Source organism: Felis catus, chromosome A2 (assembly GCF_018350175.1).
Source record: "Felis catus isolate Fca126 chromosome A2, F.catus_Fca126_mat1.0, whole genome shotgun sequence".
Classification (NCBI taxonomy): domain Eukaryota; kingdom Metazoa; phylum Chordata; class Mammalia; order Carnivora; family Felidae; genus Felis; species Felis catus.
This window is the reverse complement of record NC_058369.1, coordinates 146,546,771-146,574,713: the sequence shown is the minus strand read 5'-3', so window position 1 is coordinate 146,574,713 and position 27,943 is coordinate 146,546,771. Positions and strand designations below refer to the sequence as shown.

At 53.0% G+C, this 27,943-nt stretch overlaps 1 protein-coding gene and 1 long non-coding RNA gene across 3 annotated transcripts in view; one reads left to right on the top strand and one right to left on the bottom strand.

Annotated features, from left to right (window-relative positions):
- The window catches only part of COPG2 (COPI coat complex subunit gamma 2), a 117,817-nt gene extending 90,096 nt beyond the window's left edge, over positions 1-27,721 (top strand). For both annotated transcript variants that reach the window (XM_023250572.2, XM_045052760.1), the window contains 4 exons: positions 25,640-25,737; positions 26,467-26,605; positions 26,861-26,959; positions 27,437-27,721. In XM_023250572.2, coding sequence (XP_023106340.1) covers positions 25,640-25,737; positions 26,467-26,605; positions 26,861-26,959; positions 27,437-27,567 — 467 coding nt within the window. In that variant the 3' untranslated portion in view covers positions 27,568-27,721. The remainder of the gene's footprint in view (positions 1-25,639; positions 25,738-26,466; positions 26,606-26,860; positions 26,960-27,436) is intronic.
- On the bottom strand, positions 2,484-9,994 carry LOC123384031. The gene is made up of 2 exons (XR_006594573.1): positions 8,524-9,994; positions 2,484-4,241 (listed from the first exon to the last, which is right to left on the bottom strand). It is a non-coding gene; the product is annotated as an uncharacterized LOC123384031 (long non-coding RNA).
- Positions 27,722-27,943: the final 222 nt, after the last annotated feature.

Genomic DNA, 27,943 nt, shown 5'->3' with positions numbered 1-27,943 from the left:
CCTCCTGCGACCTTTCCTGCTGCCATTCGGACCCCTTCGTTGCACACTCTTCCTACAGCGCTCTCCAGGAGGCTGTTCCTCTGACTCTCCTTCCTCTTTCCTTTCACTACAGCATTTTCCCTTCCACCCTCCCTCCCGCCCTCGCCCCTGCCCACATGGCCCGACACCACTGCACTCGGCCTCCACCTGCAGGAGCCCTGGGTCCTCCCGCCTCCCTGGCAGCATCTCTCCCCCAGATGATCAGCCCTGTGGTCTCCTGTCCCGCCTGCCCCTTCCTTCTGCGCGGACAGTCCGTACGTTGCTCTCTGCTCACGCTATATAACCCAGCTTCCTTTCATTCAGCAGTCCCATCTCCATCAGCTTTATTCCTCCAGTGTCCTCAGCTCCAGGGCCACTCACCGGCATTCCACTCCTTACCCGCTGAGAGCAAATCCCAACACCTCCCCCTTCTTTCCAGGTGCCTTCCTGGTTACATCCATTTGCTTGTTGTCCGCCTGGTCCCAGGTCCTTTTCCCCCATGTCTGACGGTCCTGACTCTGATGCGTCCATCTACCCCCGGCTCAGGGGCTCATCTGGCTCAAGCTTCACCTCTCTGCCTGCCCTCTACTCTGCCCCTTCCACCCAGTGGTTCTCACCCGAGGATGCATGACCCCTAAGACCGCCTATCAGCATCATCATCATCGGGGCATGATTTTGTGGTTTTTTGTGGTTTGTTTGGGTTTTTTTTTTTTTTTGGTTTTGTTTTTGTTGGAGCAGAGCACTGCTCCCCCTCAGATGTTTTGATAGGCCTGCCTTGGGGGCCGTGCCCACAGCCCCCCTCGGGTGAAAACCACCCCCCCCAATCCTCGGGAAGAACCACTGCTATGGAAGCCCTGACTTCCTAGCTGCAGTTTCTTCTTGTGCACCTATAGGCTTCCATTGTTTGCCATGGAAACTTCATCAGATCTCAACACCACCCCGCTGTGTGATTGGACTGGCACTCTCCTCTTGAAACCACCATGTTTACTCTTTGGCACACGACATGCCACAAATCCAGTATGCATCACGGCATTGTTCTTTTCACACCTCCTGCCACACTCCTCCTGTCCCTCCATTTTTTATGACTCTCCAGCATTGTGAAAATGTCTCTGGTCCAGTCTGGTGTCTCTTAGCACTTGCCACTGTCCCCTGACCTATATTACTCCTGCTCATTTCACACCCGTGACAGTCTCATCCTGTAAAGCCTTGCCCCTGTGGTCCTCAGGGCCCTCCGATTTACCTGCCAACCATACCCTTCCCTTCTACCTTTCCTGTGCCGCTCTTCCCTGTCCTCTCCAGGTGAAGTCAGTGGTCTCTCTCACCTTCTCAGCCTGTGGTCGTCACCCTCAACACTTAATGTGTAATCAGTCCACAAGCTCAGTTGAAGATGGTTTTCTCAGTGCCTAGAGCTTGGCTCATGTCCCCACCCCCCACAAACCCCAAACCCCCCACCCCGACCCCGAGCCCAACAATCCCAACCCTGCCCTCCAGACCCAGTAAAACCCGACCCACCCAGTAAAACCCAACCCACCCGGTTAAATCTGACCCATACCCAACCCCTACTCCCATCTCCCCCACTCCCACCCCATTCCCCGCCTCCCACCCCATCCCCACCGGATCCGTAGTAAAGAGCCTGGCCGGAAAGTTCTACTCTTACCACGACATTCAAGGCTGTAGGGGCGGCCCCTGCCACCACCCCTTTTCCCTCTCCCCTCCCAGTGCCTCTGATCTCACCGGCTAGCAGCACGCCCGGAGCTTCTGTCTGTTAGGCACCTCTGAGACTACCAGAATGCATACTCTGTCACCTCCCCCTTCTCCTTGCTCCCCGTGTTAGCGTCCACCCTGTCTCCTTGCCGTTGCGCTCCCATCCCTCGTGTCCTAAGTGCCTTTCACCTGGTCTCTGTCTGGGAGGTGACCCTCCTGTCACACTGCAGCAAGGAAGGCCCCATTTGGACATTACTTCCTACGACCTTTCCTTATAGGCCACATTGCTTCTTTTTCTCTCCTTGGCCCACGGAAAGCGGCCTGCCTCTTCTTTAGGGCCCATGCAACTCACCTCAATGCCTGTCATTTAATTGCATGAGGTCATCCCTTCATCATGGGGGATGTGCTCCCTCCTATGACCCTCTCTCGCAGCTCACTCCCTTCCCATCCCCTCAACAGGCCACGCTCTTTCTGAAACCATCCGCGGTCGCTCCTCTGGTCCTTCCACTGGCTCTGCCCACTCCCCTCCCTGTAGGTTCCCTTTTCCCCTAGCCTCACCCCATCTCACCTTCCTTCCCCTTCTGTCTTCCCTTTCAGTCAAGTCCTTGTCCACAGGACTTGACCCCAGGCCTGCACTTTCACTCCTTCCTACCACCCATGCTCTCCCACTCCCCACTGTCAAGTTCCAGACCCCTGCTCTGCCTTCTTTACCTCTTGATCACATTCCTCTCACCGCACCCAAGTGCAGGTCTTCAGACTCACCCATCGCTCTCCCTCGCGTTCTGCGCGGCCCCTTCTTTTGTCCACCTGATCAAGCATCGTGAGCACCACCCCCCAAGCCCTCGGCATCCCACTCCTTTCTCTCTGGGGCCCGCTGCTGTGCACGCCGTCTTCTCAGACCAGACCCTATGATACTCACTGGTTTTGAGCATCCTCTCGCACCCTGCTTCCTGTGCGGAGGCTCTGTATGCCAGACCGCCACCGTTGTCAGCCCCCCCCCCCCCGGAACAGAAGCATGCATTCGGTAATAGTGAAATGTCACCTTCGCCTCGATTCACACTTAACTCCTTCACCATCTTTACTCACACATCTGCTACCCCCACACTGCACTCCATCCACCTGAACCCATCCTGAGTCCCTGAGGTGACCTGCTGGTGGTTTCTGTGCAGAGCCCCTCTGAATGTGCGAGACCGCCGTGTTTCCTCTGTTTCACTGCATGCATTGTGGCCCCTTTTCCTGCTGGCCGCTGAGGGGCCCCGCTTTTAAACCCTCTGGCTGTGGTGTCTCCGCTCCTACGATCAGCCCTCCATACCGCACACGCCACACCTCTTGCCCCGTGAGACCGGGAGCTCTTCGCGTGCCTCCTCCTTTCCCAAGGTGCTCCCTTTGCCGACCCTGCCTCCCTCGCAGCTTTGGAAGTTCTTTCCCCCTCTTCCACGTCTGCTGTATCTTCCTCCTCCTGTCTGCTCACCTGACCCCCGAGCTCTCACAGACTGCCTTCTCGGAGCCACTCAGGATGCCACGGTCTCCTCCCCACACGGGGTGTGGAACGAACCTTCCTCGGCCCATCTTCGGCCTGTGCTCCCGCTCTTGTCTTTGAGACGCGCCCCGCCACGTCTACAGCTTCCCATTCCACTTCTGCCACTGCCTGGCGTCCCGGGATGGCTGCAGCGGTCTGTTCCTCGATCTACCAGCTCCTTTCGGGCCTGACCTCACGTTCGCTCCATTGCTGGCTTCTTCATCCCCAGCTCGCACTGCTGAATCCATCTGCTGTCCCAGTTCATCTGTAAGTATGCGGCCCCGTCACGGCCGCCACTGGCAGAAGGTCCTTGTTTCTCTGCGCTTCCTGCTGACGTTTTAAGTCTCACCGTGCCCTGCAGGGACCACGCTCTCTCCGACATTCCCACTAGGCCCCTCTCTCTCCCCCTCATCCTCCCTGGGCCTCCTCCCACCCGGCCCAGGCTCCTGGCTGGCCTGATGCAGATCATGTGCCTTCACCCGCACGGGCTTCGACACAGGCTAGTTCGTCTAGGGGTCAAAGGTCCTGGATTCTCCACGTCCAGTCCCTCCTTTGGGCTCTTTCCCATCCCTCTCTTGGTACAGTGTGGTACCAGAAGCTCTCAATAAGCCTCTCCTGCCCTAATTACAAGGCTCCATACCTGCCCTTCCTCATGCTAACTGCCGGTGACACCCCCACCCTAAGACTTCTCACCTGACCTCCATCGCCTGGGCCCGGACTGCAGGTCTCTCCCACTTTGTGCCTCTACTGTATACAAGGAAAGAAAATGTCCTAGGTCGTGAGACATTAGCTACCCTCTGTAGGTCATCAGCTGGATTCCGTCGTCCTCTCTGCTGTGTGCTCCCTGCTCGCTCCCTCACCCCCCCTCAACTCACCTCTGTCATCTCTGCTTCAGACATAACGGTACTGAACCCGCACGCTCCCCCGCCAGCCCCTGCTCATGTCCTGTGGACCCACACTCTGCTGGCCGCCTGGGCCCCACACACGTCCCTCCTGCGACCTTTCCTGTTTCCATTCGGACCCGTTAGTTACGTCCTTCTGACACTGCTCTCAGGGAGCCTCTTTCTAATTTTCCGACCTTTGGCCTTGCATCAAGCGCTTTGTCCTCTGCCCTCCCCCGCCCTGGCCGCGGAAGTGCCACACACATCATAGCACTCAGTCCTGACCTAGGTGTCACGGCTCTAGGTATTACCGTCTAGCACTCCGTTTCTCCCTCCCTCCCTGGCAGCATCTCTCCCCCAGATGATCAGCCCTGTAGTCTCCTGTCCCGCCTGCCCCTTCCTTCTGCGTGGACAGCCCGCCCCGTGCTCTGTGCTCATGGTGCTCACACAACTTCCTTGCGATCGCCATTCTCCTCTCTCTCGGCCCGAGTCCTGAAGCGTCCCTAGCTTTGGGAACACCACTTTGGCACGCCACTCCCTACACGCTGACCGTGAATCTGCACCCAGCCCCCAATGTGCCAGGTGCCCACTCGGCTACATCCATCTGCTCGCTGTCTACCTGGTCCCACGTCCCTTCCCCTGTGTCTGACAGTCCTGACTCTGATGTCCCCATGCACCCCCGGCTCAGGGGCTCATCTGCTCAAGCTTCACCTCTCCGCCCGCCCTCCACTCTGCCCCTTCCACCCAGCGATTCTCACCCGAGGACGCGTGACCCCCAAGACCGCCTATCAGCATCATCATCGGGCCGTGGTTTGGGGGTTTCTTTTTGTTTTTTTGGTTTTGTGTTTGTTGGAGCAGAGCACTGCTCCCCCCTCAGATGTTTTGATAGGCCTGCCTTGGGGCCGTGCCCACAGCCCCCCTCGGGTGAAAACCACCCCCCCCATCCTCGGGAAGAACCACTGCGGTGGAAGCCCAGCTCACTCCCCAGGCCGCGCTCCCCGGGCACCGCCTGTACGCTTCCATGGGCTGTAAGTGACACTGTTCCTCAGATCCCAGCACTGCCCCCACTCTGTCTAGGCCAGGCAGTCTCCTCTTGGAACCACCACATTCCTTCCATTATTTACCCTTTTGACACTGGATGTGCTAGAAACCCTAGTCCACATCAGAGCATCGTTCCCCGATGCCTTCCCCGCCTCCAGCATTTATGACTCTCAGGCGTTGTGACAATACGTTGGGTGCAGACCTGGTCCTTTTCAATAGCTGCCATCATTCCTTTCTGTACGTTACCTCCCCTCGTGTCTGACCTGTGACACCACCCCCTGCAGAGTCTTGGCCCTGTGGTCCTCACGTCCCTCTGATTCCTGCCAAGCCCACATCGGTTCCATCTTTCCTGTGCTATTCTCCTGTGTCTCCTCACGGTGGATGCACTGGTCTTCCCGACCCTCTGCACAGCCTGTGGTCATCACTCCCAGCATCGTGTGTGCAATCAGTCCATAAGCGCAGTTAAAGAATGTGTTTCTCAGTGCCTGGAGCACAGTTCGTATCTCCCACCCCCGCCCTGTGCCCACTGATCCCAACCCTGCCCCCCCCACCCGACCCAGTAAAACACGACCCACACCCCACCCAGACCCCATCCCAACCCCAACCCTGGACCCCACCCCTACCCCTACCCCACCCGAACCAGTCCCCCATCCCATCCCCACCTCCCACCCCGTCCCCACCTCCCACCCCATCCCCACCGGATCCGTAGTAAAGAGCCTGGCTGGAAAGTTCTACTCTGACCACAACATTCAAGGCTGTAGGGGCGGCCCCTGCCACCACCCCTTTGCTACTCTTCCTTCCCCACGCCACTGCTCCCGCTGGCTGGCCCGGAGCCCTGGACGCGCCTCCAGCAGGCACGTCGACAAGTGCCAGGGTGCAGACGCTGCCACCTCCCTCTTCTCCGCCCAGCCTGTTGGCGGCCAGCCTGCCTCCCGTCCATGCTCCCCTCTCCTTTGTCCCCTGGGGGTCCCCTTCACCTTGCCCGTCCCTGAGACGTGACCCTCCTGTCACACTGCATCAAGGCCCCATTTTCACATTCCTTCCCCTTCCTTCCTCAGCCCGCGGAGAGCACCCCGCCTCTTCTCTAGGCCCCACGCCTCTCAAAGCTCCCGAAAGCCTGTCATGTAGTCGCATTGGGTCATCCCTTCACCATTGGGAGGTGCTCCCTCCCGGGACCTGCTCTCAGTTCATACACTTTCCATCCCCTCAACGGGCCATGTTCTCTCTGAACCCACCTGCTGGCGCTCGTCCGGTCCTTCCACTGGCTCTGACCACCGCCCCCCCTTTAGGCTCCCTTCTTGTCCCTTAGCCTCACCCCACCTCACCTTCCTTCCTCCTCTCTTCCCTTTTCGATCAAGCCCTTGCCCACCGGACTTTCCACCAGGCCTGCACTTTGAGCTCGTCCTCCTTCCCTCACCTCCCCTGCTTCCATTCCTTCGCCACCGGGTGCCCTGATGCACCCCCGCCCATCACGCTTGCCCTCCACACCCCACTGACACGGTCCAGATCCCCCTTTGCCCTCCTTCCCTCTTGGCCACGTGCAGATGCCAGCCCCCCTCTCGTTCTCCATCCAGTAAGCCCTGCTGCCTCTGTTGTCCACCACATCAAGCCCCTAAAACAAGGGTCCCCAGACCTCACCAGCCCACCCCTTGCTCTCCCTCCCTGCCCCTCTGCCGCCGACATCTTCATCTTCGACAGACCCAGGGCATTCTCAGATTTTGGGGTGTCCCCCTGTCCAGTACAACGTCCCTGTTGGGAATCTCCAGCTACGTGTTAGGATCCACCCTTTACAACTCCTTGAAATAGCACAAAGAGGGATTTGGTGACTGTTGAAAAATGCCATTTCTGCATTCGCTCTTGTTGGCCCCTCCCCCCCGTTTCTAACCTGGCTACCTACACACTGGCCTCCATTCACATGAATCCATCTTGAACTCGCTGAGGTTTCCCGTCAGTGGTTTCTATTCAGGGTCTGTTTTAATGTGCAGCACTGCCCCATTTCCTCAGTTTCACCTTTGTCGTTAACGTCCCCTGTCCCCGCGTGCTCTCAGGAGCCCTTGGGTCCAAATGCCCAGGCTACGGCATGTTCCCCCTGCTCTGCTCTACTCCTACTGCCTAGCCTTATACCGACCGTGACAATCTTGTCTTGAGACGTGTTGATGTCCCCAGATTGGAAGCTGTCCACACCGCCTTCCCCTTTTCCTTCCCCTTCTGCCCCTGAGCCCCTGGCATGTTTATGAGATTCTCTCCCCTTTTCCCTACTGCCTTTCCCTTTGTTTTCTCATAGATTCCCCTGACATGACTCGCATCCCACAGACCAACTTTTCATAGTTGCCTCAGTCTCTACTCTCTCTCCCTTTCCAGACTGAACGTTCTGGGCCTTTCCTCTGCCTATTCTCCCACTCCTGTCTCTAAGAGACCTCTGGTTCACCATCAACACTGCATCCTACTTCTCCAGCACGTGCTAGTCAGGTGACTACCCTCAAATCCTTCTCTTGCGATCTATATCACCAGGGGCTATAGACAATCCACCTACTATCCAAATTCACCCCTAGGCACCCTAGCTTTCCAGGTCTGCCATTTTGGAGGTTGTTACTTTTCTAGGCTTCTCTATGGACCTAGACAAGACACCACTGACAGGATTACCTCTAATATATTAAACAGGCCACTACCTCTCCCACCTCAAGCTCTAGCCTCCGTCCACCTCTCCACGTTCCTCATACCACTGTGTGATTTCTGGCCTCACCTACACTGTGCTCTTCCTCCTGGGGCAGGGGGGTTGGTTCTTCAAGACCTTGTCCCCATTTGGGGGGCAGTTCCTGGATGCCTCTCGTCCGCTCCCTACCCCGGGCCCTCTGCCATCCCTCTCGGCACAGGACATTCATTCCCTGACCACCCCCCCCCCCCCCAGCCTCTCCTGCCCTACCCGCGAGGCCCTCACCTGCCCCTTCTCACTCTTGCCCCTCGGACCACCTCTCCTCCACCATGTTCTCCCATCCGCTGCGGACTGATGGGCCATCGCCTGATGGGCCTCCAGGGCCCGCCCCCCTGCCTCTCCTGCTCTGCTTGTCTACCGCACACATGACATCGGAACCGTCCCGCTACCTGAGCCACATGACGTCCCTTCAGCTACCCTCTGAGTCGTCCAGCTGCTTCCGCCGTCCTCTCTGCTGTGTGCTCCCTGCTCGCTCCCTCACCCCCCCCCCCCCCCCCCCCCCCCCCCCCCCCGCTCAACTCACCTCTGTCATCTCTGCTTCGGACATACGGTACTGAATCCACATGCTCCCCTGCCAGCCCCTGCTCGCGTCCTGTGGACCCACACTCTGCAGGCCGCCTGGGCCCCACACACGTCCCTCCCGTAACCTTTCCTGTTTCCACTCGGACCCCTTCGTTGCACACTCTTCCTACAGCGCTCTCCGGGAGCCTGGTCCTCTGACTCTCCTTCCTCTTTCCTTTCACTACAGCATTTCCCCTTCCACCCTCCCTCCCGCCCTCGCCCCTGCCCACATGGCCCAACACCACTGCACTCGGCCTCCACCTGCAGGAGCCCTGGGTCCTCCCGCCTCCCTGGCAGCATCTCTCCCCCAGATGATCAGCCCTGTGGTCTCCTGTCCCGCCTGCCCCTTCCTTCTGCGTAGACAGCCCGCCCCGTGCTCTGTGCTCACACAACTTCCTTTTGATCGCCATTCTCCTCTCTCTCGGCCCGAGTCCTGAAACGTCCCTAGCTTTGGGAACAACACTTTGGCACGCCACTCCCTACACGCTGAACGTGAATCTGCACCCAGCCCCCAATGGGCCAGGTGCCTTCTCGGCTACATCCATTTGCTCGCTGTCTTCCTGGTCCCACATCCTTTCCCCCGTGTCTGACAGTCCTGACTCTGATGTCCCCATGCACCCCCGGCTCAGGGGCTCATCTGCTCAAGCTTCACCTCTCCGCCCGCCCTCCACTCTGCCCCTTCCACCCAGCGATTCTCACCCGAGGACGCGTGACCCCCAAGACCGCCTATCAGCATCATCATCGGGCCGTGGTTTGGGGGTTTCTTTTTGTGTTTTTTTGGTTTTGTGCTTGTTGGAGCAGAGCACTGCTCCCCCTCAGATGTTTTGATAGGCCTGCCTTGGGGGCCGCGCCCACAGCCCCCCTCGGGTGAAAACCACCCCCCCCATCCTCGGGAAGAACCACTGCGGTGGAAGCCCAGCAGACTCCCCGGGCCTCACTCCCCGGGCACCGCCTGTCACCTTCTCCTTCTCTCGGTTGCCATTGGCACCTTGAACAGTTAACACCGTTCCTCACATTCCCAAGAGTTCCCCACACCGACACCGACCCGGCTCTATCCTCTTGGAAGCACCGCATTCTTTGAGCATGTGGTCCCGACACCTGCTGTGCCCCCAGCCCAGTCTGCACTAGAGCATCGTTCTGTTCACACCCTCCCGCCCTCAGCCTTGAGGTCTTACCGGCAACGTGACCGGATCTTTGGGCCGATACTGGTTTTTCTCCGTGGGTGCCGCTGGCTCCTTCCCTAGGGTACCTCTCCTCATCTCAGACCCGTGACACCGTCCCCTCACTGTGGTCCTCACGTCCGTCTGGGATTCCTGCCCAGCAGACCTGCCACTGTCCCTGCAGCTCCTGTCCTGTGTCCTCTCTGGGTAGACGCGCTGGTCTTCCCCAGCCTCGCTTCAGTCTGTGGTCATCACCCCCGCCCCTCGTTTTGGACTTGAAATCAGCCTACAAATTCAGATTCAGTTAAAGAAGAAGGTCTTCCCATGTCCCCACACCCACCGTGTCCCAGTCAGTCCCAACCCTGTTCTCTAGTCCAACCCAGTGAACACCACCCCCCACCCCTACCCAACCCCATCTCCCACCCGTTCCATCTGGATCCATAGTACAGAGCCTGGCCAAAACGTTCTACTCTTTCCACATTCACGGCCACGGGGGCAGCAGCCAAGGCTCCACACCCACTACCACCCTCTCTGCCCCTCCTTCCTGTGCCTCTGCTGGAGCGCTGTGGCCCCAGGCTCTGCAAGTCCCTCCTGTCAGGACTGTTCTTGCCACCGTCCCCTTCTCGCAACTCCTCGTGTCCAGCCCGTCTCCCTTCCGCCGCACTCCACTCCCCATCCTCCCCAGGGCCTCCTCTCACCTTGTCTGTCTCGGGGGGATGACTTGTTCAGCTGCAACAAGGCCCCATTTTGACATTCTTTGCCAGGAGCTTGCCTCACGCTACCCGTCTCTTCCTCGTCCCCCCTCTGCCCAGGTAAGCACCCTGCCTCTTCGCCAGCGCCCGTGTGTGTCCAAGCTCCCTAATGCCTGTCATGTATTTGCACCCGGTCATCCCTTCTCCACAGGGGATGTGCTCCCTCCCCTGACCTGCTGTCACAGCTCACACTCTTTCCATCCCCTCAACAGGCCATGTTCTCTCTGACCGCACCTGCTGGCGCTCGTCCGGTCCTTCCACTGGCTCTGACCACCGCCCCCCCTTTAGGCTCCCTTCTTGTCCCCTGGCCTCACCCCACCTCACCTTCCTTCCTCCTCTCTTCCCTTTTCGATCAAGCCCTTGCCCACCGGACTTTCCACCAGGCCTGCACTTTGAGCTCGTCCTCCTTCCCTCACCGCCCCTGCTTCCATTCCTTCGCCACCGGGTCCCCTGATGCACCCCTGCCCATTGCCACTGCCCTCCCACTCTGTAGTGAGATCGTTCAGATCTCTCCTTTGCCCTCTTTCCCTCCTGGTCCTGATCCCTTCACAACACCACATGTGGGTTTTAGGGCCCTCCTCTGGCTCTCCCTCCCCTCGCCTGGCCCCCTCTGTTGTCCACGTGATCCAAGGTTCTCGACCAAGAGCCCGGAAGCCCCTATTGCCCTACCGCTGCTCTCTCCCTCCATGCCCTCTCGCCGTCCACACCACCTTCTCAGATTAGATCCTTGACACCCCACTGGGTTTGAGAGTCCTCCTTCCTTCTCTAATGGAGTCTCGCTGATACATGCTAGACCTCCATCCTTTCTGCCCCCTTGGAGCAGCTGAGACATGGATTTGGTGATCCTTGGGAGACGTTAGCAGCCTTGATTCTTGCACGCTCCCCTGCCATTTCGAAGTGTATCTGCTACCCACACTTTGGGCCCGATGCACATGAGTCCATCCTGTATCCCTGAGGTTCCTCTGCAGGGTCTTACTGTGCAGTGATGCCCTGGTCCCCCTGTTCCACCTCATGGTGCCCCTTCCCCCCACTTGTTTCTGAGGCCCCCGCGTCGTCCAGTGCCCGGAGTCTCAGCTCTTTGCCCTGTTCCTACCATCCCGTCTCAGCCCTGCACATGCCGTCTTTCTTGCCACCTGAAATCTGCCAATGTCCCGACTGGGAGCTTTTCAGGACGCCTTCCCCTTTTCAGCGGCACCCCGTCTACCCACCGCGAGCACCTCCCATGCCATGAGGTCCTCTCCTTCCTCCCCTGCACCTGTCCACATCGTTTCCCTTCCACTCCCCTGACCAGTGCCGCCACCTGAAGAAGTTACAGGTCTTTTCCTTGACATCTGCTCCCTACTTGACCAGCCCTCACGCTCTCCAGGTGATCAGCCCTTCGTCCCCAGTGTGCTGTACTGAAGCCACCTGCCACTGACATCACTGCTAACCTCTCTACGGTTCAGGTCGGCCACTTGGGAGGTCATTCTCTGGTCCTTTCTCTGACCTTTCATCTTCTCACCATGCCCTGCACTGACAGCATTGTCTCCAACATTTTAAACGGGCCACCAGCTCTCCTGACTCATCTCCTCTGGCCGCCTCCCCCCACCCCTGCTTCCTCGTAGGCTGTCCTCTTCCTCCTGGGGCCGGGGGGTTGGTTCTTCAAGACCTTGTCCACATTTGGGGGGCAGTTTCTGGATGCCTCTCATCCGCTCCCTCCCCCAGGCCCTCTGCCATCCCTCTCGGCACAGGACATTCCCTGACCCTCCCCAGCCTCTCCTGCGAGGACCCTCTCCTGCCTCCTACCTGCGAGGCCCTCACCTGCCCCTTCTCACTCCTGCCCCTCGGACCACCTCTCCCCCACCATGTTCTCCCACCTGCTGCGGACTGATGGGCCATCGCCTGATGGGCCTCCAGGGCCCACCCCCCTGTCTCTCCTGCTCTGCTTGTCTACTGCACACATGACATAGGAACCATCCCGCTACCTGAGCCACGTGACCTTCCTTCAGCTACCCTCTGAGTTATCCAGCTGCTTCCGCCGTCCTCTCTGCTGTGTGCTCCCTGCTCGCTCCCTCACCCCCCCGCTCAACTCCCCTCCGTCATCTCTGCTTCAGACATACGGTACTGAACCCAAACGCTCCCCCGCCAGCCCCTGCTCACGTCCTGTGGACCCACACCCTGCTGGCCGCCTGGGCCCCACACACGTCCCTCCTGCGACCTTTCCTGTTTCCACTCGGACCCCTTCGTTGCACACTCTCCCTACAGCGCTCTCCGGGAGCCTGTTCCTCTGACTCTCCTTCCTCTTTCCTTTCACTACAGCATTTTCCCTTCCACCCTCCCTCCCGCCCTCACCCCTGCCCACATGGCCCAACACCACTGCAGTCGGCCTCCACCTGCGGGAGCCCTGGGTCCTCCTGCCTCCCTGGCAGCATCTCTCCCCCAGATGATCAGCCCTGTGGTCTCCTGTCCCGCCTGCCCCTTCTGCGTGGACAGCCCGCCCCGTGCTCTGTGCTCACGGTGCTCACACAACTTCCTTGCGATCGCCATTCTCCTCTCTCTCGGCCCGAGTCCTGAAGCGTCCCTAGCTCTGGGAACACCACTTTGGCCCGCCACTCCCTACACGCTGACCGTGAATCCGCACCCAGTCCCCAGTGTGCCAGGTGCCTTCTCGGCTACATCCATTTGCTCGCTGTCTTCCTGGTCCCACGTCCTTTGCCCCGTGTCTGACAGTCCTGACTCTGATGTCCCCATGCACCCCCGGCTCAGGGGCTCATCTGCTCAAGCTTCACCTCTCCGCCCGCCCTCCACTCTGCCCCTTCCACCCAGCGATTCTCACCCGAGGACGCGTGACCCCCAAGACCGCCTATCAGCATCATCATCGGGCCGTGGTTTGGGGGTTTCTTTTTGTGTTTTTTTGGTTTTGTGCTTGTTGGAGCAGAGCACTGCTCCCCCTCAGATGTTTTGATAGGCCTGCCTTGGGGGCCGCGCCCACAGCCCCCCTCGGGTGAAACCCCCCCCCCCATCCTCGGGAAGAACCACTGCGGTGGAAGCCCAGCTCACTCCCCAGGCCGCGCTCCCCGGGCACCGCCTGTCACCTTCTAAATCAGTTGCCACTGACCCTTCTTTCTCAAATCCCAGCACTGCCTTCAAATTGTGACACTTGCCTGGCTCTCTGCTCTGGGATCCATGGCATTCCCTTTGACACCTGACGTGCCCCGCACTCAGTCTACTGATAGTTAACATTTCTTATTTCTTAGGTCTGTCCTCCTCTTGGTCAAGGATCGTTATTGAGTGTGACTTTTATTTCTTTTTACTTAATACCCTAATCCATGGCTCATTCATTCCAATGTTTAATTGTACTTGTTTTCAAACTGCTTACTATTTCCTTTCTCTGGTAGAACTTTGGAAATCTACTCATTAGTACATAAGTTTTGCAGCCGATGCTCTGGCCTTTCCCCCTCATCTCTCTTTCCTCTGCTCCGCTCTCTCTGCCAGACTCTTTTCGGTTCTTCCTCTGGAGCCTGTTGAAAATGGAGCCTCCCTTGAACTCAGCTACAAGAAGTTATATACACTCTTAACCTCCTCCTTCTTAGCCTGATTTCCCTCTCCTTGCCGTCACTATCTTCTCCTCACTCATTAATCCTTCGTATCTTTTAAATTTACATGCTGTGGCTGGTTTTGCAAGATTCTCTGTCCAACCACCTTCATTTCGTCACTCTTTTGCCATTTTCCCGGTTACGCACTGGTTTTCCTGTTCTCTAGTTTTTTCCTGGTCTCTGTGTGTAGTGTAAGCCATGCAATTTCTTCTTTGTTCTTTTATTTCCATTATTACTGGGGACAGTTTTGTCCCTGAGAAAAAGCAAATACGGAATTCTTTCAGTCCCATAACCCTATGTCTGCTTGACCCCTCTATGTGTGTGCCTTGCTCTGCCCCGCTGTCCCTCGGCCCCGGGCCGCCTCCCGCACTCCCACGCTGTTCCGTTGTCTGCCCGCTACCATTTCTCTGATGAAGTTCGATGCCCTTTCCAGGTATGGATGTGCATTTTCCAGTGCCCTTCCACAACACCCTTCCCCCGCCCCCGTCCACGGAGTCGCTCTTTATCCGTTTCTTAACCTCTTTCCCCTCCCGTGTTTGGAACTGGATTAAACGTGCAACTCAGTCTATCTTCTCCCCTTTGCCTTTTGCTAATACTCCGCTCTAATGCACGTAGCTGCCTCCTGACCGCTTTCATCCTGCCCTCATGGTCTTCACTACCTTTAGCGAGTCTTTAATCCTACACCCACTTCCTTGACTTGTGTGCTACTTCACCACGCTCGGGTTTCTGGGTCTCCCTGCGTTTACTCTGGTTTTACGTTCTGTTTAGTCTAGTGACTCTGAAATGTGCTCTAATCCACACAACATTCTCTTTACTGAGCTTCTGTCATCTCTATTCTTCCTTGTTCCATCAGATACAGTTATAGTGCCAAAGCTTGTTTCAGGATGCCAGTCTGTACATGACCTTCCCCAGCCGAAGGTAAATTTTGCTTCTCCACCCATCTGCCTGGACCCCCCCCCTCCCCAGGTTTATCTTTCATTAACCATCCGTCTACTGAGTGTGTCTCATTCTCATACACTCGCTAATAAATCCCTGTTGGGTTCCTGTTTTTATCGTACATCCATTGTTCAATCTGTCTCCATATTTCTTTTTTCCTACATATTTTGTTGAACTGCCTTGGCTTCTATTTATTCCTTGGTAGGAGCCCTGCACCTTGCCTTGTCTTAGGCCCATTTCGCCGAACCTTTCTCTTTATCAGCCACGCTTTTTTACGCAAACATACTTTCCTGGATACTGTCCCTCTTTTTCTCCACTCTTCCTTCTTTTCAGAAGAGCCTCACCACACAATTCTCTTCCTGCCTCAACTTCTTTATACGTCCAAGCAGTTTTCATCACCTTTTGGTTTCAAATATGCTGAATAACCATTTTTGTTAGTAAATGCTTATACCGCAACATCTGAAATTTGAAAAGTCCCTAACATCACCCTTTTAAAAAATCCAACGTATTCTCTCAACCATCCCAAAAATATTATTGCAAAAAACTTTCAAGTATTTCTTACGATGTCAACCATTCTAAAAGCCAACTGCAGAATCGTTTAACATATCGTCCCTTGGTTAGTGTACGTGTTTGTCTGTAGCACACAGTGGACCCGTGTTATGATAAAATACCGTAAATGCATCCTCCTTTGACGCTGCAAGGAATAACGAAAAGGCTTTCAAGATAAATAACAAACTCCTATACATTTTTGAGTGAGATATCTAAATAAGAAACTTCTAGGAAATGTTTACTTACCAATTGGCGAACTGCTGGAGCTGTTCCACACGTATTGTAGGGAAAGTGATGGACATAACACACAGGGCACTGAAAAACCTTGAGCCTGGGAAGCAAGCCTATGAAGAACTTTAACCACAGCAAACGTATATCATCCCGAACAGACACGTGTGCCAACAAGAATGCCGATTCGCCGCAGTTTCCCAAGCACAGGGGGACGCAGAGATAAAAAAACTTTTCATGTTAACGAGTATAACGTGCATACTTAGCTGGGGACACCTGTGTCCCTCGTTCTGGTCTTGGTCATGTTGGCCATTTTGAACCCTGCGTATCCCAAACCCAGCCTAATTCATACTCTTCATACTCACCACCCACCCCAAGCAGCATCTTCTCTCCCTTCCTCTCTCCTCTTGTGTTCTACAAGTCTGTTCAACTGCTTCTCTCACTTTGACTCACAGGACTCCTTAGCTTCTCAGCAAATTTAACATCACACTGACAGGAAGTCTCCCCTCGTTTGAATATCTGCCCTACCGGATCTTAAACATTCACCATGAGCCCCAACCACTCCTCAACCAACAAGCATTCATTTGTTCTACAGAAAAAATATTCAGTCCACACCTTCTAAAACGGCACTGGTGATATTTCTAAGGTTTGCACCAATGGCTTATCAGAGTTTATCTTAATCCAATCCATCTCCTAGCCTTTCCTAGGAAGCGACCACTCAATTGTAAATTTCCCACGAAGACTTCAAGGGCCAGCCTATCCAGCTCCTGTTTTTGCTCAGGCTCTGGATGCTCTCCCACTCTACACAAAATTCGGAGATCTGACAGCCTCGGTGTTTTCTTTCATCCATACCTGTTTGTCTTGTAGCCATTCCCTTTAGTCAGCTGCTCTCTAATTCACACAATGCCCCCTTTACTTACTTCCATCCCATTTTCCTTTTATTCTCTCATGACCTCGGCCCAAGTGTGGAGCAACAGCCACGTCTCCCATGAGCACGACTCTTCAAGTAACAAGGTTCCATCCGCAGGCAACCCGAACGCTGCTCTATTCCTTTTCTCCATTTTCCCTTTCCCCTTTTGCTGCGAACCCCCTACATTTCCTCCATCATTCCTTCTTCCAGCTGTAAGATTCCCGCGAAACTGATCATCTCTTCTGGATACGTACATTTTGATAGTCAGCACTCACAAGTCCACCTTCTTCTATCTTCCTTATTTCCTATAGTCTGTACTGTGTCTGCTTCGACCTTCCATTCCTTCTGGACTTTCCTAGGGTTCCTTCGCTGGCCCATTTTAAGTCCATCACATTTCATCTCTCTTTCTTCTCATTCTGGTGACTATACCAATTGTTTCAAATCGTTCTCCAACAAAGCTTTCAGGGCAGCACGACAATCATATTCCACCTCTTATTTAGCCACATCCTGACTTCTTTCCTCAGCTGGTTGATCGATCTCTGGCTTGACCTACAACTCTGCACTGAACTTCCAATTCTGATTATCTCTGAGGATGCGGTCCTCATCCTGGCCTTCAATGCCCTTCTTTGTTTACCGTTTTGCAAACCTGCGTGTTCTGCATGGCAGCCTAGACTGACACTCCCTCCTCTTAGATTGCAGCCTCAATTCTCCTCTACGTTTTCCTTCTTTATGACGTGTCTCACTAGTTTCTCTCACTTACAGCCAGTTCTAACATAATACTTCCATTTCTGAGCAAACCTTAACATCGTATTTCAACAACTTCTTCCCGATTTTGATTATTTGCTGCATCATATATTATTAACGTCTACAGTATTTTCAGCTTCCATTTCTAATCATAGTGAAGAATACATTATGTTTCTCTTGAGGTTTACTCCCTTAAAGATACCCACCCACTTCTTACCAAGTAGAGGTCACCTGCTCCCTAGACAACCTCCCACCACGCTCTCCTATTGGTCAAACAGGTTGTCATCCAATGGTGTTGCCATCAAGGTTCGTCGTCATCTTCCCCCGCCCCAACGTTTCATATCAATCACATCTTTTGATGAAAATTACCCATCCCTCCCAAATTCATACGCCCACACCCCACTTCTTTATATCTTAACTTTATACTGTATCTGATTGAGATATTTTTAAAGAAATAAAATATTGCACATATGACTGAGATCTCCTCTGTACCACTCCAGAATCATTTACCTTTCCCTCACTACATAATCTGGTATTTCTCTCATTTGTATAATTTTAATAAATATTTATTTCTCCTTAAATAACATGTAATGCTATCTTTGAGGGTTCTAAATATATATAATATATATGCTAAGCTATAATATACTGTACATATTATTACGTTGTAGATAACATACGTTATATATTACGTTACATATATTACCTTATATATAATATGTAAAATTATATATTGTAATATAGATGTTATATATATATAACATAAATACATTCTTTAAAAATTTTTTCCCATCAAGACTTCAGGGGCTAGTCGACTTTCTGACTCCTAACCATATGCAGGCTTTTACTTCTCTCATTATATGTATCACTCATTGCGACCTTTAACACCAAACATTTTAACCAAGCAGACCTCTCCTAAGACCTGACAGATTTCTCCATTCTGGGTTTCTTTGATCCACATCTTATTTGCCTTTTTTGCTACACTGACTACTGAGAACCCCCCTCAAATTCATGCATGCTCCCATTACTTAGATTAAAACCCCTCGTCTTTCATAGTTATGCTCTGCTAGATCTTAACTACCCACTTCAGCTATCACATCATCGATACTACACTATATACTATACCACCCCACACATCTCATCACCCCACAGTCTATCCTAACAGCGGGTACAGTACTTTCCTCCTGAGCCTTTCTTCCGTCATGATTCCCAACCACTCCTCAAGAGATACAAATACCCTTGTCTACAGACAAACCACTCACCCACACTGCCTGACTGGTCAACCCTGATGTATTTTAAGGCTGCTAGCAACATCTTTTTAGGAGAATTCATCTTAACAAAACCACCTTAATCCCGACCTGCATTTTCGCCACTCCGTTTATTCTTTTAAGTCTTCTCTCATTCCTCCAGCGGTCCTTTCCTCAGCTCACAGACTCTCTCCCCCTTCTTATCCCATCCTAACCTTGGACTAAGTTCGTGCCTCAGCCGGCAGTCAGTATCTGCCATTCTTAAAATCATCCTTTCACATCTGTAGGAATCTTCACTTGACTCTCCCGTTCCTTTCCTCCTTGGACGTGATTTTACCCTGGGAAACATGCTCCCTTGTCTTCTGTGTCCCTCCTTCCGGCTGCCACCTGCTGTTGCGTCTCTGGACAGACGGATGTTGGGCACTCACTGCTCAACCCACTGCCATCTCCCCTTGTGTCCTATTCTTCACTGCATCCTTTCGTGCTCTTAGCTCAGCATAAACTTCCATAGGATGCCTGCTGCCGGTTTGCCTTTTATGTCCATCCCAGTTAGCCTATCTCTGACCTTTCACTCTATTGACCAGACACGTTACCTTCCACCAAAGCGACCTGGACGGCAAAACTTCATGCCCCAGTTCTCGCTCTGCCACACTCTTACCTCCCTCTCTCTCCTTGTTAAGACACAAGTCTGACACATTTCCAACTCCTGTTTCCTAATGTTCCCACTTAGCCCTCTTTAACGCCCTTCTGCGTGTGTTTTCCTACCTGCCTGTTCTGCACCCTAGCCGCATCCACACATCCCCTCTCCTTGTTTGGCTCCCAGCCCCATCTTTTGTTCTCTCCCTTGCTATTTGTTCATACAAGTCTCAAGTCTCTTCAGTGGCTTCATCTCACTTTCTGCAAATCCTAACACGTTTCCTTAATTTCCAAGTGTGCCTTTAACGTCTCTCTTATAGTACATTCTTTCCAATCTCCCCTCTTTTAACCTTTCAGAGTGACGAGTGCGTATTCTTTTTGAGGTTCCCTCCCCTCTGATCCTCACTCCCTCACCCAAAACCAACGGTCCCCTCTTTAGACAAGCCCTTCCCTTAGAGAGCAACCAACTGGTCTCCTTCCTTTTCTGTCATGATCTTCGGCCCAAGTATGGTGCCATATACGTCCGGTCACTGCCAGTGACAATTTCCATGTCAGTATTGTGATCTCTTCTCATCGGGCAGCAATTTTAACTTTGCTATTTTACTCCTTTTTCTTGATATTTGCCTCATAAAAACTTCCTTATGTTCTGCATCCCTCCTCCATTCGGAAATTACGTATACACATAGCATTCCCGTAGATTCACACTGGCTTCTGGATAAACCAACATCTCATATTCAGCCCTCACCATTCAGACCGTGGACTGGATTCCAGGCCCATCCCCGTGGCCCCTCTCTACCCTCCTCTTCCACAAAGCTTTCCAACAGCTCTCTTTCTAATCTCTGTTTGTAGCCACACACACACCCCCCCCTCCTTTCTCTGCCTCAGTGCTTGGGTCGGAATTAACATAAAACCACTCTACCAAGTCCCTACTCTCTACATCTCAGTGTCCCTCCCTCCAGCCCTCTTCAGTGACCTTCCCCTTGGCCAGGTTACTCTCCTGGATGTTCCCCGCCCTAGCCTGAGTCACGGTGGCCCCCTTCCTTATTTTAGCCTCCGTCCTCTCCAGACCTGCTGTCCTTCCTTACAGGTCTCCCCAGTTGCTTCTCTGTCAGCTAATCCTAGTATGACAGGTTGCTACAAAGACTTATCAGAACGGCTCTTCCTCTGCCTTCATCTAAAGCAGTGGTTCTCAAACCGCGGCTTGTTAAAGCGCAGCCTCATCGGCTCAGACGGGGCTGCAGGGCACGTCTTAGGCGTCGCTGTAAACATGCCCCTCCGCCAAGTCCTTCAATTAAAAACTTGCCACCGATGCATCAAGAGTGAGTCTACCTCTGACTTTCATTGCTGTGCAGACCTTTCTTGCTCTCCCAGTATACACACGAGTCGCAGCAGTGTGGCCTTATGCCTAACACATTAGGCCAGTTAGGCCTGTTCCCAGAACCGACAGGATCCCCCATTCTGGGGATCTTCATGGCACGTGTGGTTTTTCTTATTACACACCACCTAGTGAGAGCTGTTCTCTATAAATGCCCCTCTTAGCCTTAACCCCTCTCCTCCCCCCAACCCCGCCACCCCTGCGCCTTTGGCCCAAGCGTGGGGGCCTTCTCCCTCCAGTCAGTACCTGCCAATCCTCAAGTGACCTTTCAATCTGGGGGCAGCTATGACACTGTTCTCCCATTACTGTCTCCTTATTACCTATCCTACCCTAAAGAAATAGGCCACCTTCTCTTGAGCCCCCGCCCCATTTCCACTTCATTCAGCAGGCACGTGTCCTGCCGAACAGCTCTCCCCCACCAGGTTTTCTCCCCACCAGCGGTCTGTCGCTTGCGGAACATCTCCACGTGACAGAGTAACTTCTAGAGTAACTTCAGTGTGGCGCTCGCATATTTACTTGTATCTCCCTTCAGTTGTTTGCCACCCCCCCCCCCGCCATCTTAATTCCACGCGGTGTCATTTCAAGTTCTACCAAGTCGCGTTCCCACCAGGACCCTAGCCGCTCAGCTCCCGATACTCGTCATCCCTGCGACAGACAAACGACTCACACAGCGATCCTGGTGTCCGTGTGCTGCCCTCGCTGTACACCAGGGGCGTCTCCCTCCGTCTCCCTCCAGTCTTCCTCACTAAAGCTTCCCGCCGTTTCTCAGGCCCTGTTCTCCTGTCGTCACACGTACTGCTTTCGGTCTGGCTTCAAGGCCCCCCCACTTGACCAAACAGACCCGTTAGGAGACCTTACAGGATCTCCCCTTCTGGGGAACTCTGTTCCTCACCATCTCTGCCCCTGCCACTCCACTGCCCCCCACTGCCCCTCCAGCAGCTGTCCCCTGACATCGTCTCCGTCTCTCTCCTCTTTGACTCAGCATGGTACCCTACGCTTCCTGCCCAAACCTGCGGGTCTTCAGATGCCCCCGTCTCTTCTGCAGGCTCTCCGACTCCTCCCTCCGGCCCTCCGGGAGCACCTCCGTTACCTACACAGCCGCTGGCTTTTTTAGCTCCCATCTTTGTATCGTTTCCCATGGATTCGGGTGTCCGTCTTCTCTTCGATCCCCCTTGTTTCGCCCGGGCTGTTCCCCTGGTACCCTCTGTTCAGCCCAGACCTTCCCAGGACCCCTGCCGCCGGCCACGGCTGACATCCATCCGTCCGTCTTTAACCTTCCACTCTGTTGGTCACACTGTTGCTTCGAGGAAGAGTCCCACGTGGCACTCCCTCACGACCCCAGTTCCTACACTCCGTCTCCACGGCGCATCTCCGTGGGTCGTCACCTAGCTTGGCTCACAGCTCTGTGCTTCGTACGCACCTCTGCGGTCTCCCGGTGCCCTCGCAGTGGCCCTCTGGTGTCGTTCCCTCTTCACGCCTTCTACTCCACTCCACACCTTCAATCCCCTCCCTTCTTGGCCTCTAGACTGTAGCTTCTCTGCCCTTCCTCCTCCGTGCTGTTTTCCCACAGGTCTGCCCAGGAGTGTCCGTCGCTTTTAGCCACTCCTCACACGGCGTGGAGCTTCAAAGAGCAAGCAACTTGAATGGCACGGCGCACGAGAAACCATGATACCTGGCCGGGCCGTCATCCTTTCACTGGCCATCTCTCCACGGGAGGAATGGGTGCAGGACACTTCTCTCCAGATGTGCTCCCTCATCCTCTGCACGCGGTCCCCAGAGCACAAACCGCTCAACCAAGTCAAGCCTGGTTATCTCGAACGTCGCCAGCAGTAGCTTCCCATCAACCTTCCTGTCACCCACGTCCTCCGAGTCCCAATTTCCCTCCAAACGGGTGCTCCGAGAGCTAGTCCACTCCTGCCTCCTACCCAAGTCCTTGCTTCTCACGCTTTGTTTATACTTCTACTCACGACACCCAAAATGCGACCAATGACCCATGTCGAGCTCTGACAAGATGCCCCAGTCTAGGCCTTCTTCGTCCCTCACGTGCCCTGCCTTGTAGGCCCTCCACGACAGCGTTTCCTGTGCTTTGCTTCGAGTCTCTCCTTTCCTTCTCACTGCATCGTGACTTGCGGCCCAGGAACGCTGCCCCTCCTTCCAGCCAGCGTGTCACCCCTTACTGACTCCTCTCCCTCTGAGGGCAACTGAATGCAGCTTTTCTGCGCTTTTCCTCCTTTTCCCCCTACTTTTGCTCTAGAGAAGAACCGTCTCTTCAGCACCCCTGCTGCCATCTGTACAGACAGCATTCCGTGGGTTCACCACCTTCCCTGGTGCCTATTTGCTCCTCAGTTTTGGCAGTCACTGCTCGACTCACCTCCATCTTCCCGGATTTCCTACATGTCGTGCTGCACCCATGCCTTTCCAGTTCAGTCCAGACCCGCCCGCACGGGCTGCTACAGCCAGCCTGTTTTACCTCCGTCCCTCCCACCTCTACTTTCTGCCCCATTGATCACAGCCTTTAAACTATTTCAGCGAAGCTTTCTGGAATGTCCTCGGAACCCCATGTCTTATTTAATCACGGTCTCCTCTGTGGTTGAGACCTGACAACTCCCCCCCTCCCGAATTTTCCACTCTGCCCTTTGCTACCCTAGAGGTCCTGCCCTCCAGCCCGACTCACATGCCTCTCCCAACATAGTTTCCAGCATCTACCTTTTCTCTTGTTCTGTGTTCTTTCACACAGGCCTCCTCAGAAGCTGTCTGTCCTTTCAGTCAGTCCCAGGACAAGCTTCATTTCTCAGAAGGATTGTAACATAGATCTCCAGGGCGTTCTGCTCTTACTGGCTTTGGTTATTTGCCTGGCTTCATTCATGAAGCTCTCATCTTTATGTTACGGCAACGGATTCAATATCGTTCTCTGGCCATGAAAGGCCCCCCCTCACTCCCTCTCCTCGTCACCCAGTGTTACTCGTCCTTTCTGCTAACATTAATAGATTGCTACCAGTGGCTTTACTGGATGGGGTTCACCTTGGATGCCCTGTAACCTCTCCTTGTTATCAACCAAATTATTTAATTAAAATTTTGTCACGGAAGTTTCAGAAACATTCCACTAACACCATTCTTATTTGCTTTCTCTGTGTCTCTTACTTAAGTGTCTTAGGTCTTTACTTGTACATAAAATCCAACCAGTTTGCCCCAGGCTGTGATTATACCCTTGTTCCTGATGGTTTCCTTACTTCTGTTCATTTGCCTGTAGCCTCCCTGCTTAAGCAGAACCAAACTGGGGGTCATACAATCCCGTGTTACTCAATGTCCACCCTGCCTCTCCATTCTTATTTGATCACGACCTTTGTCCCTACCACAATCCCATCTCTCCTTTCTTTTCTTCTAAATACTTCAACTGACCCATTCTAGGTCTGTGTTAGCTTCCACTTTCTTCCTCCTTCCCCTTCTCCTGCAGAAAACCCTACCTTGATTTAACCACGATCATTCTTTGATCAATCCCCTATTGCACTGAAATAATTCTGTGGTCTTGATAGGTACACTCTTCTCTATGGGTCAGCCCGCTGCCATCATCTGTTTTCAGCACGCTCTCTGAATTCAGACCTGTTCTTCACAGGATTCCCACCACGGGCTTTAGTTATTTCTAACATTCCAATCTCAACTGCCTCAGCTCACCAGAGCCTGTTGGAAAATATCCGGTCTCCTTCACTTGAAATACGTGGTGTTTCAAACAAGTTCCTAAACAAATTCTCCTCCAGCACCTAGGCATTAGCGTATCTCTTACCATTGCCAACTGCCCCATGGCCTTTCTGGCCTTTTGTCTGTGTCTTCCTTTGCTTGCCCAACTCTTTTGCAGCCTTGGAGTTCCTATTAAAACTGTCACATCCCTTCAAATTTTTGATTTCCCCAAGCTGTTAATCCTGCACTCCCACACAGCCGTTAAAACTCAAAGAACCTACGGGCACTGAGTTGCAGTGTCACAGGCATGTAAGGAGACCTCTCTCTCTCTCTCTCTCTCTCTCTCTCATGCACACACACACACACACACACACACACATCTAGTTAACTCCTAGCCAATCCACTCTTGGAGACAGAGGTCATGACTCCAATCTGACATGTTTGTTTACACCTTTATGTGGAATGTCAACATGTGCTGGCATTTACTACATACTTGGCGGGAAAGAGGGAGTTTAAAGACTGAGCAGAGAGGTCAAAGTCCCATTACCCAGATTGTCACAGATGGTCTTTCCATCTGAGTCTGTTCTTTCCTGCCCTTCCTATCCCCCAAAGAACTCTCACTCCCCAATTTCTAGTATTTTTTGTACCTGTAAGCCTTTTTCAAACCATGGATTAAATCCTCAAATGCCTTTTCATCCACACTTAATAAATCACCCCCTCTTCCAACAGTTCAGAAAGTCCCATCTTCTTCACGAAGACTTCCCTTTCCAAAAATGTGTCCCCCTACCTCCATTTCTTTCTGAATTTACGAGTCATCCCCAAACATATAATGGCCCACTTGCTTTTCCATTTTAAGACACTGACTTTGCCAGTACTGGAACCTCATTACTGACCTATACCGTAGGTTGAAAGTTGACCTAAAGCAAGTTCATTCTGGTGTCCTACGGACCCCCTGTTGGTCCACAGTCTAAAGATACAATATTGAGAGACTCTGGTGTACTTAGTGTTAATTCAATGACCTGTGTGCTTTTTGCTTTGTTTTTTTTTTTTTTTGCTTTGTCAGCTCCTAAAAGTAACGGTTCTCACATTTTTCAACTTGTAGACCCTTTTGACAGGCCTGGCAAAAAAAGTCCCCAGTTATCCCCCCTGCCGCTTCCTTTATACCGATACGAAAACATTTTTGCCCAGGTCGTCTTTTCTGTACTTTTCGACAGGAAAGGTGTGGTCTATGTACGGCGGGGAATGGTTTTTAAAGTCATTTTGTGAGACTGCCTTTTGCCCAGGCCGCAGGCTGCTTTGGGGGCCACCACCCGTCACGATACAGAACACGGCGCTGCGTGCGGACGGTGCGGAGTTACAGACGGAGGCCCTGGGCTTGCACTGCCCCTGACACAGGCTTGCCTTCTCTTTCACCCCAGCCGCAGGCACCTTTAGCTGCACCATGAAGTTTACCGTCCGGGACTGCGACCCTGACACCGGGGTTCCAGCTGAGGAGGGGTATGATGATGAGTACGTGGTGAGTCTTCCCGGCACAGAGATTCACTCTGACACCCTCGCGCCACCCAGTGACCTCTGCCTGCAGAGAACATTTTGCTGGCGGCACCTGACATGAACCTACGGGCTTTTATTCTCAAACACGTCACAACCGAGGAGGACCTGGGCCAGTCCTCCTCTGTGACAGGAGTGTATCTTGCCAAAGAGAATTCCGATTTACCCCTTAGTGACCGATTAAAACAAAACTCACTTTGTTAGGTCTTTAAAAATAGGGGCGATTAAGAGACGAAAACGCTTACGCGATTTGCCTGGAGATCAAGGAGTTTTACGGGAAGGATTGGGTTTTTCTGTTTTTGTTCGGCAGCTTTTAGTTTGCTTATAATGTAGCCACAGCGTGAAATGAAAAGCCCTCAGAGAATGTAGGGAAAAATTTAAAAAGTATCGACCTGCTGGCGAACGTGAAGTTCAGAAGGTCCGTGTGGCAACCTGACTTCTTTGTACCCCGGGGCTATAGGCGTGGCTCGGAATACAGCTCCCGCCAGGTGACCTGTTTTCTCGCTTTCCTTCGCGAAGGCATACGCGGGTAGGTTTATCCAGACCGCGGAACTTAAACTACTTTAGCGGTAGAGTTTATCCTAGGCTCCTGCAAAGGATATAACGCGGAATGATAAAAGCATGCTAATTAGTCCCTTCGGTCTGGGCTGTGTACCGGAGGGCCTTCATTTACTGACCCCTGCTTGTTACCTACTAGCTGGAAGATCTCGAAGTGACTGTGTCTGACCATATTCAGAAAGTCCTGAAGCCTAACTTTGCTGCCGCCTGGGAAGAGGTGGGAGACACCTTTGAGAAAGAGGAGACCTTTGCCCTCAGTTCTACCAAAACTCTCCAAGGTGAGAACAATTTTGCTCTCGGTGGGCTGCAGTATAAAACCTAATAGGCTTACTTATTATTCCACAGTAACTCTTTAAATATCTCCTAACCCGTTTCACTGCCAAGGCCAGGATCCCGTCTGCATCATCTAATGGAATCAGCCGGGTTCTAGTCTGGTAGCCTCCCTCCACGGGGCACCCCTTCCATCCGCAGCACGTGCAGGGGCAGACCCCCAGGCTGAGCCTCCCTGACCCTCTTGTATCTTCTCAACACAGAAGCTGTCAACAACATCATCACGTTTCTGGGCATGCAGCCATGTGAGAGGTCAGACAAAGTGCCTGAGAACAAGAACTCCCATTCCCTCTATCTGTCAGGTAAGAAACCTCCATCAGAGTCTCCCTTTGTATGGTTGCAAAACAGGAGGGGGTGTGCAGGGGCATCTCGTGCCCTGCTACGGTTCCATTATCCCGTTATGAGTTATAATTTGAAGGCCCGTTCACATGAATAGTTTGTTTTAGCTGTTTAATTATTTGCGTATCCTTAACGCTGTTCTCTGAAGAAGTAAATTTGGCCTAAAACACTTAAACCTCTCCCGCACATACCAATGCTACCACTTCCCCACCTTTGAGTACTCCAAATCCGTATTATTGAGTACCTCCTATGTGCCTGGTATCACGGAAATATAAAAGATTGCTTAGAATTTGTCCACAAGATTCAATTCTCACCGTAAACACAAATCTCTAGAAAAGCTAAACTAAACTAATAGGAAATGCAAGCAGAGCACGATATAGTTCATTATTCAGAGCTTCTTGTGAGGTCTTAAGTCAGTTTTCCTTGCTTTTTTCTCTCAGGTGTATACAGAGGTGGCTATGATTTATTGGTGAGGTCCAGGCTGGCCTTAGCAGACGGAGTGACCATGCAGGTGACTGTCAGAAGCAAAGAGGGAACACCTGTAGATGTTATCTTGGCTTCTGTTGGATAAATTGTCACTGGGCAAGATGAAGTTGATGGCACAGTTCACTGTCAGTGGGCTTTTAGACTAGTGGCATGAATTTCCCGGAATTTGACTTTTAAGGATTAATGTTCTTTGGAGAAGCAAATTAAACATTTGGCCCTGAGCCAGCAGATCAAGCAAATATCTGTTCTTGTGCATGTAAATTTCTTTTTTTCTTTTTTTTTTCTTTTTTTTTTTTTAAATTAACACTTGGTCGACTTTGGTATGATAGTACAGCTTTGGGTGATGTTGCAAATCAAATACTATCCTGTGCCCCAGCTGCTTAACTTCATCACATTCTTTGATCTAATGTGTGTCTGAAAGCTCCTGACAATGTTGGAAAGCTTTTATCCCAGAGGGGTGG